This window comes from Palaemon carinicauda, chromosome 36, assembly GCF_036898095.1.
Source record: "Palaemon carinicauda isolate YSFRI2023 chromosome 36, ASM3689809v2, whole genome shotgun sequence".
Classification (NCBI taxonomy): Eukaryota; Metazoa; Arthropoda; class Malacostraca; order Decapoda; family Palaemonidae; genus Palaemon; species Palaemon carinicauda.
The window spans coordinates 6590162-6602661 of NC_090760.1; the positions used below are offsets into that span (position 1 = coordinate 6590162).

General features: G+C 32.8%; 1 protein-coding gene across 1 annotated transcript in view; it reads left to right on the forward strand.

Moving 5' to 3' along the window:
• LOC137628313 (uncharacterized) overlaps window positions 1–12500 on the forward strand; it is a 41054-nt gene that overhangs the window by 17344 nt on the left and 11210 nt on the right. Inside the window, exons 10-16 of the mRNA XM_068359475.1 lie at window positions 4044–4377; window positions 5889–5936; window positions 6397–6484; window positions 8233–8324; window positions 9507–9679; window positions 11942–12135; window positions 12433–12500. The exon at window positions 12433–12500 is cut by the window's right edge and continues 166 nt beyond it. Coding sequence (XP_068215576.1) covers window positions 4044–4377; window positions 5889–5936; window positions 6397–6484; window positions 8233–8324; window positions 9507–9679; window positions 11942–12135; window positions 12433–12500 — 997 coding nt within the window. The remainder of the gene's footprint in view (window positions 1–4043; window positions 4378–5888; window positions 5937–6396; window positions 6485–8232; window positions 8325–9506; window positions 9680–11941; window positions 12136–12432) is intronic.

The window sequence follows — 12500 nt, forward strand, 5'->3', positions numbered from 1 at the left end:
GAGAGAGAGAGATGATCTCTGCAAATAAATCAGAAGAGACAGAGTATATCTATTACAAAAAGAGCCAATGTTCATTCACATAGGTGAAATGTGGATGTTGCATTAAGCTATTAAAGATATGTGACAATTATTTGTCAACTTTTATTTTCATTACTACGAATATTGCTAGTGATGTTTTTTAAGGAATTTGGTGCTGGACATTAAAGATGATAGTCTGGATAGAGGAAAATAGAATCATACGTGATTATAATGTCTCCAGGATTTATGAGAAATAAATAAAGTTTTGCTCCATACAGAAGTTTGTGTCAAAGGAAGGTTTTCTTCTAGAACGATATCAAAATCGTTTAAATCATTGTCAATCAATCACAAGAAAGGTTTAATTTTTTATATTTTTGATTTGATGGAATGGTTAACAAAGTTATAGGTTGTTGGACGTCAAGAAAGGTTAATCGAAATGTATATCAAGATATTAGGAACGTTTTTCAAGTAAGTTACAAATACCATATGATTTATAGAAATGGGAATAAAGGTTAGGCTGGTCTAAACAGTCAAATGATTATCCTTATTTCTATCGGTCATAGGTTCAAGAATTATTCCTAAGCTTTTGAGATTCCAAGGCAGAGCGAATTCGATTTAAAGGGGTATTTGTAACTTATTTGAAAAATTTAAGTACTCCCCAAGAGAGATTAGTTCATCAAACTTTCAACTGGTCTTCATAAGGCACTAGAAGAGTTGGAAGACCCAGGCCTACATGGCTGAGCACTATGAAGCGTGAGGTGGGAGATGATTAATGGAGAATTATTAATTTAAAAGTTCAAGATAGAGACGACTGGCGAAATGTAACCGAGGCCCTATGCATCAATAGGCGTAGGAGGTGATGGATATAGTTAAAGACACATTAACTTGAATATTGAGGAACCGCTGCCATCGACCTACTTGCAATCTTATATTTCTCTTTTGCAAATAAATGATAGAAAAAAATATCTCCTCTTTTATATGTTCCTATTTCCAAAACCTTTAGATTTAAAGTATATTGCCGATAAGCCCTCAATACAGTGACACCACGCAGAATAGTGCCTATGCAGTCTCTTTTTTTTTTTTTTTTTTTTTTCGAGACAACCTATAACAATGAAACTTTGCTTAGCATTTACCTCTAGAAAGGGTGGCAAATACACACAAATTATGTGTGTATATATATATATATATATATATATATATATATATATATATATATATATATATATGGTGTGCAGACAAAATGCCGACGGACATAATGTCGACGTACATAATGTCGACGGACATAATGTCGATGGATAAAATGTCGACGGACAAAATGTAGACATTTGTTAGAGTAGGACAAAATGTCGACGACTTATTTCATTTAGTTATATATATACTACATCTTCATTCATTTATTGTTTCCTGATAATAGTGTTTATGTATCGCCATGATCAGCAAAGCTGTACTAGTGAGGCCCACCCATTATAGTTTTGCTTGCTATGAGCGACCAGACTAAAGTCTCCCACCGTCACCAATCCGCAGTATCCAGCATAGTGATTGATAAAAATGACCAAACCCTAAACATGACTAAGGACATATCTGAGGCCTTTGTCCTGCAGTGTACTAGAAACGGCTCTATTTGTCGAAGAAAGATATTTATTGATAGGAATAAAGACTTTGTATTCAGTTGCTTGAGGGTACACTCGGGCACACTATTCTATCTTATTTCTCTTCCTCTTATTTTGTTAAGGCTTTTATAGTTTATATAGGAGATATTTATTTTAATCTCGTTGCTCTTCTTAAAATATTTTATTTTTCTTTGTTTCCTTTCCTCACTGAGCTATTTTCCCTGTTGGAGCCCATGGGCTTATAGCATCCTGCTTTTCCAATTAGGGGTGTAGCTTAGCAAGTAATAATAATAACAATAATAGTAATAATTGTTGTCTTCTTCAAATATCATCCTTGTTCCTTCGAAAACCACCGAAATAATTTGGGTCGATTTGGTCTGACCCCCTCCCTCTCCCTCCCTCCCTCCCTCCCTCCCTCAATTCCTCCCTCTGATCCCTTATGCAACTTCATCTACTGAACGTCGATCGATGAGGAAAACAGAGGTTTTTAATTGGTTCGTTCTGTCTGGTCTCTTTCGTATTTAGGGAAAAGCAGAGGCGAGTCTCCTTTCATTCCCCGACTTCCTCCTGTTGTGTCAACAACATTAGCTGTCTCGTTTCAGCTCGATAACTTGTGGGATCTGAACAAGTGAGTAAGTTAAAATTATTCGTTAAGTTGCTCGTAAATAAGTTTTAGAAGAAATAATATTTTTTATTGAGAACATAGGTATATATATACTTACACACACAAACTATATATATATATATATATATATATATATATATATATATATATATATATATATATATATATATATAATATACATACATACATACATATACCAAGGCACTTTCCCCAATTTTGGTGGGTAGCCGACATCAAACAAATGAAACAAAAAAGGGGGACCTTTCCTCTCTCTCTCTCTCTCTCTCTCTCTCTCTCTCTCTCTCTCTCTCTCTCTCTCTCTCTCTCTCTCTCTCTCTCTCTCTATATATATATATATATATATATATATATATATATATATATATATATATATATATATATATACATCTTTTTATTTATTTATTTATTATTACAAGCCAAGCTACAAAACTAGTTGGAAAAGAAGGATGTTTAACAGCCCAAGGGCTCAAGCAAGGAAAAGTCCCCCAATGAGAAAATTAAATAAGGAATCAAATAAACCATATGGAAATCAACGAATAAGGAATATAAAACATCATAAGTTCGGTAACAACTGAAATAGATCCGTCATAAATCAACAGACTATGAAACGAGAGTTATGTCAGCCTGTTCAATATGAAAACGTTTGCTGCAAGTTTGAATTTCTGAAGTTCCTCTGATTCAATTGCCTGAGTAGTAAGATCATTCCACAATCTGGTTACAGCTGGGATAAAACTTCTAGAATACTGTGTTGTATTGAGCCTTATGGTAAAGAAGGCGTGACTTAGAATTAAATGCATACCTAGTACTGCATACAGGATTGTACAGTCTGGGAAGATCTGAAGGCAATGGATGGTCTGAATTATGAAAAATCTTTTGTAACACACAAAGAACTAAGTGAACGACGGCGCCAGAAATTAATATCTATATCAAAAATAAGAAATTTAATAGACTGCAAGATTTTTTTCCAACAAATTAAGATGAGAGTCAGCAGCTGAAGACCAGATAGGAGAACAATGCTCGAAACAAGGCAGAATGAAAGAATTATAACACTCCAGAATGGATTGATCAACAAAAATCTTAAAATACTTTCTTAATAATCCATTTTTTTTCTACAAGTGAAGAAGAAACATTTCATTTTCAGTCATTATACCTTGGCTTTGCTTCAACTCCCCAAGCCTTATTTACGGTTCTGCCTAAACTCAAGAACATTAACATTCACATATCTTTTGTTGTAAAGAGGATATCTTAAAAATTCTGATAATCTTGCATCAAGAGCTGGTAAGGTTATACCATCCCTCAGGAGTAATTCATAAGGGTTAGACTCTAGCTCTATTACCTATTCTGTAGTAAGATAATGAACAAATTTATGATTATATTATAACCATAAATATAAACTCAATAAATAAGATAAGAAAGTGCAAGCATACAATCATTAGAAAAATTATATATAAATCTCCAGATAAGTAGGTCCTCTTATTCCAACCAATTTGAACAGATAGTAAAGAGAATCATATTTTTACAGTAAAAAACATGAAACTTCCATTAAGACGTTTTCTCCTTCGTATAAGCTTTCAGATGAAGATATAAAATTTGAGACATCTTTATTCAGTATTGTAATAACGTTGTCGCTTCCAAAGAACATTAAGAATTTTGAGAAAAAAAACCTTCATTCCCCTCCAGATCGAAAACATGGTTAGGCAGCGTAGTCGCAAAAACGCGAAACTGGAAGCGCGAAGACTCATGATTCACTTGCCTTCATTCCCATCCAGGTCGAAACCATGGTTAGGCAGCGTAGTCGCGAATACGTGAAACTGGAAGCGCGAAGACTCATGATTCACTTGAGAAAGAATGGCGTATCCGTGAGGGACATCTCTGCCAAGTGCGGATACAGCACCACGACTGTGTACAGATGGCTCCTTCGGTGGAAGGTGGAGAGAAGTATCAGTGACAAGCGAAGGCGTCTTTTTCCTTATCTACCAATGAAACAGGATCGACCAATTGAAGATGCTAAAAAGGACAATTTAGATCTTGTTAAGGATCAGATTGCCATTTACCACTCGCGTTATCAGCATCACTTGAACGCTATCTTTAGACAGCGCCTTCGTGAAGCGGTCATATCCTATCTGGAAGGGATTCCTTATAATCATTTCTTATTGTGGAGCCTTTGAAATAAATATATCACCTGATATTCATTGATTTATTACCAATCTAAAATTCAAAATGTGATCAGAGGTACAACTCTAAAAGGTATCTTCAAGTTTTCCTCTCGATTTAAAACACAGAGATCTACTTAAAACTTTTGTCTTAGCATGATAACTTAATAAAGGGTTACAGTTGGGCTTTTAAGGAATCTTGGTGTGAGATGTTTGCCTGTGCTTTGATACAACTGTGTTAAGCTATTGCACCTTGCTAATTGAAGTAATATTCAATTATCCCACATGAATGGCAAAGGCAAGAGACAGATCACTGACCTGCCACATGTTGGAAGGTGTCTTTTGGGACCAAACATATACAGTATATATGAACAGGCCTAAGCCCCTCTGAACAAATTAGGGTTAGGGAGAACTAGGCAATGGGTACTGGTTTCTCGTGAGTGGCACAGGCAAGAGACAGATCACTGACCTGCCACATGTTGCAAGGTGTCTTTTGAGACCAAACATATACACATATACAGTATGTATGATCAGGCCTAAGCCCCTCTGAACAAATCAGAGCTAGGGAGAACCAGGCAATGGGTACTGGCTACTCATTAAGTAGACCTGTAAGGACCCTGAACACACTCCATTTCTACTGTATATCCTAAAGAGTCCTTCACTTACTGTAGTTTCTAAAAGACCCTATGACTTTGGTACTAATGAAAACTAATGTATTCGTGAGATTCCGATTCTCACGTTTCCTCTTGTCTATCACAACTCTTTTTATATATCTATATTTATATACCTGTATATCTACCTATATGTCATCTATAATTATCTGTCCGAGTATTTGGGCAATCATCTCATTTCAGGCTTGTTCTTAAATTCTTGTAAGGAAATCAATAAGAATGGAAATGATAAGGAAGTAATGCTATGATTACCATTATATATTTTCTTAAGAGTAACACATAGAAGAAAGAGTTATGATATGGTGTTATCTGAAACGAATATATAACATATGATTACCCCTTTGAAGCATGCTGTTGAATAGTTAGGATAGACAATTGACAACTTTAGTAAGAAGTCTGTTTAAACACACATACACACACACACACACACACACACACACACACACACACACACATATATATATATATATATATATATATATATATATATATATATATATATATATATATATATATATATATATACATACATACATATATATGATGTGTGTGTAGGTAGAGACGACTGGTGAAATCTAACCGAGGCTCTATGCGTCAATAGGCGGAGGAGGAGATGATGATACATAAAGTATATATGTGTATAATGTATATACATATATCTACATAAGTGCTTTTTCTCCAGAGAAGAGGAGACTAGAATATACAGTATTACAATTAAATAAAAAATCATCCTTTGTACTTAACTCTTAGATATAGCTGACAGTCTCCTCATTTTTTTTTTCCATTCCAGGAACAAATCCAAAGGATATTATGACTCGTGTGGTCAGCGCTGCATTAAGTAAGTCATTAACATTCAGCTGTATTTATAGAGAGAAAGTGATAAGCCTAAATGTTTTGTAATATATATTTTTATGAAATACACTGAAGTGTACGGTATTCTATGAGGTTGAGAATTTCATTACAGAAATTATATAAGTCGTTGAACAAATTTTTATTTTTATTTTTTTAAGGGATGATGATGAGAAATAAACCAGTGTTCATATATTCTAGGTTTTTCGGATGCTTCATTCTGCTTTGTGTGTAGTTCTTGGTGGTGTATGAATAACATCAGTGCTAATGTTATTATTGTTTTTTTACTGAAATTAATATAATAGTTGGCACTTCTTTTAATTTTAAAATCTTCGATAAGTATACACATAGTACAAAATGCATTAAGATAATCATCTGTTTTGCTTTGATACTCCTCCATTGAATACTATTAATATTGGAAACGTGACGTATTTTTTCCCCCTTTCCAGCAATCATCGTGATAGCGTTGTCGTTCCAGTCAGCTGGAAGCTACGACATCCTATTTCCAGACGAGCATCTTCTAGCTTTCAGTAGAAGGTAAACAAACTAATTTCTAGGCAGTGTGCTCTGGATCTAGATTAAATTGGTCTTATAGGTAGTAGGTTGGCCGGGCACCAGCCACCTGTTGAGACACTACCGCTAAAGAGTTATGGGGTCTTTTGACTGACCAGGCAGTACTACATTGTATCCTTCTCTCTGGTTACGGTTCTCTTTCCTTTTGCCTACACACACACCGAATAGTGTGGCATATTCTCTACATATTCTCCTCTGTCCTCGTACACCTGACAACACTGACATTACCAAACAATTCTTCTTGAACCAAGGGGTTAACTAGTGCAATGTAATTGTTCAGTGGCCACTTTTCTCTAGGTAAGGGTAGAAGGGACTCTTTAGCTATGGTAAGCAGCTCTTCTAGGAGAAGGACACTCGAAAATCAAACCATCGTGCTCTAGTCTTGGGTAGTGCCATAGCCTCTGTACCATTGTCTTCCACTGTCTTGGGTTAGAGTTTTCTTGCTTGAGGGTACTCGCAGACACTTATTCTATCTTATTTTTCTTCATTTTGTCTTGTTAAAGTTTTTGTAATTTATATTTATTTTAATGTTACTGTTCTTAAAATATTCTATTTTTCCTTGTTTCCTTTCCTCACTGGGCTATTTTCCCTGTTGGAGCCCTTGGGTTTTTAGCATCCTGCTTTTCCAACTAAAGTTAAAGATTACCTAATAATTGTTATGATAATATATGTCGTAAATTATTTATAAAATGCATCCTTCTCTGTACTTATGCTAAGATCAAATAACGACCTATTTTTAGGTTTTTCCGTTTATGATTTTCTTTATCATGATAGTTATATTATTATTTTTTTATTTTAAATCATTGAAATTTCCTCCTCGAATATTGACCAACAAATAATCCATTCACTTAGAAATATCTTCTTAAAATCTAATGAATTGGTCCTTGGGTCGTACCTTATGTATTCACCAAGTTCCATGGTAATTGATTCAGTAGTTTTTGCTTATGTTGTTAACAAAAAAACATTAACATTACCATTATTTTCTAAGTGATGCTGCGTACTTGAACTTTGATGAACTTTATCCAAAATGTTACAAATTCATCTTTAGATCATACCCAATATGACGTCCAAGTTTGGTCAAAATGGGAACAGTAGTTTTTGTTTATTTATGTTAATGTTGTTACTGTTTGTTCTTAAAATATTTTATTTTTCCTTGTATCCTTTCCTCACTGGGCTATTTTCCCTGTTGGGGACCCTTGGCTTATAGCATCTTGCTTTTTCAACTAGGATTGTAGCTTAGCAAGTAATAATAATGATGATGATAATAATAATAATAATAATAATAATAATAATAATAATAATAATAATAATAATAATAATAATAATAATAATGTCCTCAAGGATAATATCAATAAGTCAGCCATATATTATTATTATTATTATTATTATTATTATTATTATTATTATTATTATTAATTTTATTATTATTACTAGCCAAGCTACAACCCTACTTGGAAAAGCTAGATGCTATAAGCCCAAGGGCTCCAATAGGGAAGAATATCATCCCATGAAAGTATAGGTTCGAAATGCCCATCAATGTAAATGTAATTATATCAAACATAATTCCCTTTGCGTTTAGTAATCCTGAGTGAAAAGCATTTTAATGTAACTGCAAATTATCTGAATCCTGAGTTCATGGCTTAGATAAACCAGATAATTATATTAATGAGGTTTTAGAATGATAATGATAAAATTAAATCATTTCCTTTCAGCAAGAGGCTGGAAAATGAATTAACATCTTTTATAGAAGTTTTGGGTGAGGAACGTCTCGATCTCCAAATTCTACAGGACCAAAATTCCAAAGGTGAGGAGACACCTGAGGTAATGTAATTCTTGTATTTCATGACCTATTTTATATGTATACACACGCATATATGTATATAAACACACACACACACACACACACATATATATATATATATATATATATATATATATATATATATATATATATATAGATGTATGTATATATATATATATATATATATATATATATATATATATATATATTTATATATATATATATATTTATATATATATATGTATATATATATATGTATATATATATATATATATATATATATATATATATATATATATATATATATATATATATATAGGGTGTGAGAAACGCTGCTGTATGATGATGATAGTATGACTAAGAGGTTGACCATGGTTTGTAAGGTATGTCTGGATGAGAGAAAGGTTCCATCAGAAGGGTTGGGGGAACACTTATTCCTTGTATAAACGAAGTAATGAAAATCACAACAGTTAGTGTTATAGGGGCATAAACCTGCTGAATATATAATAAGTACACATGGTAGGATTTTGACTGACAATAAGATAGCTGACAGAAAGAACGATACTTTAGTTAGAAAATAACGAGAATATAGACTAGGAAGTGGACGCATGAATTGAAAAATGTTTAATTGAAAATTCATGCAAGATGTTTGATATTGACCTTCAGAAAAATTATCAAACCAATCAAATTGGCATAGCATCTTTCACTTTATAAGTGTCCTAACGATGCCTCAATACCCCTTTTACCCACAAGGTAAGGTTAAATTTCGAGCACATTTTGCTATATATATATATATATATATATATATATATATATGTATATATATATATATATATATATATATATATATATATATATATATATATATATATATATATATATATATATTTTAAATTGCTCTAACAGCCTTAATTTTTGTCATAGAGAGGTCAGGTTGGTCTCATTCTTTTGGAAAATGCCTGAAGTTTCTCATAAAGTTATCAAAAACATGTAAATAACAGTGTTTTGCAAGAACGTACCGGTACGTCCATTTGGGGGTAAAAAGGATACTTGTCAGGTTAGGCTGCTTAATGCTTAGATGCTGATTTACATTACAACTTGAACCTTTATAAACCTGTTATAAATGTTTTAACATATCTCCTTCTTCGTAATAATCCTAATGATCGAATCTTCTGTTGACTAAAGGAATGGTAAATGAACTGACAAAACAGTTATCAGAGGATGGGATTAGCTCCATGGTTTTGGACTGCACTGACGCGTCTTTCAAATTGGCGGAGATCCTATTGAATCCTTCCATGAGGATGACCCTCCTGCTGATTCTATGCCCTCCCGTCATTGTTGAGGATATTTTCAATATGGTAAGATACATACCTATACATAATATGCATCCTTACATTTCGAATCATTACACTTCTTACACTCCATATATATAACATATTTGTTTTTGATGTTGTTAATAGTTTATATATGACATATCTCTTTTGACATTACTTTTTTTAGAATGATTTATTGTTAATTTGTTCTCTTCAGTTATTTATTTCCTTATTTCCTTTCCTCACTGGGCTATTTTTCCCTATTGGAGCCCCTGGGCTTATAGCATCTTGCTTTTCCAATTAGGGTTGTAGCTTGGATAGTAATAATAATAATAATAATAATAATAATAATAATAATAATAATAATATACCATCTCCATAGTATTAAGTTTCTTCTTGCTTCAGGGTACACTCAGGCCCTCTATTCTATCTGGTTTCTCTTGCTCTTGTTATTTTGAAGTTTTTATTCTCTTGTTATTTTCAAGTTTTTATAGTTTATATATGAAAGATATATTTTAATTATATTATTGTTCTTAAACTTCTCATATAGTTTTTCCTTATTTCCTCTCCTCACTGGGCTGTTTTCCCTGTTGGAGCCCTTGGGCTTATAGCATCCTGCTTTTCCAGCTTGGGTTGTAGCTTAGCAAGTAATAGTAATAATAATAATAATAATAATAGTATTCCATAGCTAGTCAGCTCTACTTCTTACCTACAATATAATAATATATTGTGAATTAGTAATCTCATTACATTATTATTATTATTATTATTATTATTATTATTATTATTATTACTACTAACCAAGCTACAACCCTAGTTTGAAAAGCAGGATGCTATAAGTCCAGGGGCTCCAATAGGGAAAAATAGCCCAGCGAGGAAAGGAAATAAGGAAATAAATAAATCATGAGAACAAGTTAACAATAAGTCATCCTAAAACAGTAACAATGTCAAAACAGATATGCCATCCGAATCGGATTAAATCTGGATGGAAATAATATATAAAATATTCTATGTTGTATTAAGCTACATAATGTGCTTCTCACCTAAGCACCACTTGAAACACATCTACTCTCTGACTTTGCTTAGCGTCATGTAAACAAATAAACGATACAAATTAAGCAAATGAACATCATTTTAAAAGATTCTAATCTCATATGCAATACAAAATAAGAAGGATTATACACTCTCTTTGAGGCATTTTATATGGGATTCAATGCTTTATAACATATTATTATTATTATTATTATTATTATTAAATGCTAAGCTACAACCCTAGTTGGAAAAGTACGATGCTATAAGCCCAGGGGCCCCAACAGGGAAAACAGCCCTGTGAGGAAAGGAAATAAAGAAAAATAAAATATTTTAAGTATAGTAACAACGTTAAATGATTATTTCCTATAAAAACTATAAAAAAAATTAACAAAACAAGAGGAAGAGAAACTAGATAGACGTGTGCCCGAGTGTACCCTCAAGCAAGAGAACTCTAACCCAAGACAGTGGAAGGCCATGGTACAGAGATTATGGCACTACCCAAGACTAGAGAACAAGGGTTTGATTTTGGAGTGTCCTTCTCCTAGAAGAGCTGCTTACGCTTATAATCAAAGTTAAAGCATGTTCAGTCAATGTATTATGATGCAATATTACTTTCAATCCGTGTAGCGCTACGGCTATTGTGTTACATTACATAATACATAAATACGTAACACATAGCAATAGAAATTTCATATAGAAATGTCACTTCCATAAAGTAGAGTTGGTTCAACAAACCCTGCATACCTTACCATTTTGGATTTTATAGACTAACCTAAATCTCTTTCCTATCTTTTTCTTTCAGAGAACTTGCCACATTTTCTATCTCTCCTACTCAGTACTTTCTTTCATCTTGCCATTTTTACTCCCAATTCCATTTTCCTTCATTCATATTAACATTTATTGCACAATATTCTATGTTTCATTCATTCTTTTAACATACTAATACTGGCATTTATCAGTTCTTAACTTTCTCATCTTGAAAATAATTAAAAATTTTCTTATAAGTCCTAACAGTTTCTCTTTACAATGCCTTTGTAAACTTCATTCATTCCAAAATCCAGTCATGTGTCATTCTGTACAGAACTTTCCAACTATATCAAAGGCCCTTCGTATTACTCCATGAAAATATTAAGTAATTTGTATTATTCCATAGAAGTATTAAGTATTTTTATATGATTAGATATGTGTGAGAATACAATAGTCTTCAATCATCATCAGGTTTTTTGCTGACGCGTGAATTTTTTCCTCAGTGTCATATTATTTTTGTTATTTAAGATCCATACAAAACGACTTCAAAGCCACTTCGTTAAGTGGCTTCTGTTAATTGAAAAGCAGAATACCACGAAGAACTTCTTAGAATCCCTTGAAAAACTAATTTTCGAAGGAACCCAGATCATTCTTCTTCTTCGGGGTTCAACTGAAGACTTGACTATCTCAGCCTCGTACACAGATGGTTCAGGGCTCATGCAGTAAGTAGTAATAAATTGACTTTTAAAAGTATCTTTGAAGCTATTCTTTAATTTTATTTGGATTTATGTTCATGGCAAACACTTTCTAGAATATGTTTTTTGGGATGGGGGAAAATTTCGTATAGGAGTTATGTTTGAAAAAATTTAAATTGGTCATGTAGTATCAAGAGATGGATCATAAGTTCAAGGAATTTTACCTGTGAAAAATTATACTTGGTTAATCACCAAATGAATATATTTTTCTTGCAAAACTTCAAAGTGCCAATTTAGTATGAACTAAAATATATCCTTGCATAGTTTCAGTACTCCAACACCCTTGAAGAGCAAAACCCGAGCAAAATTACATCAACTTCTAGTGCCCGACT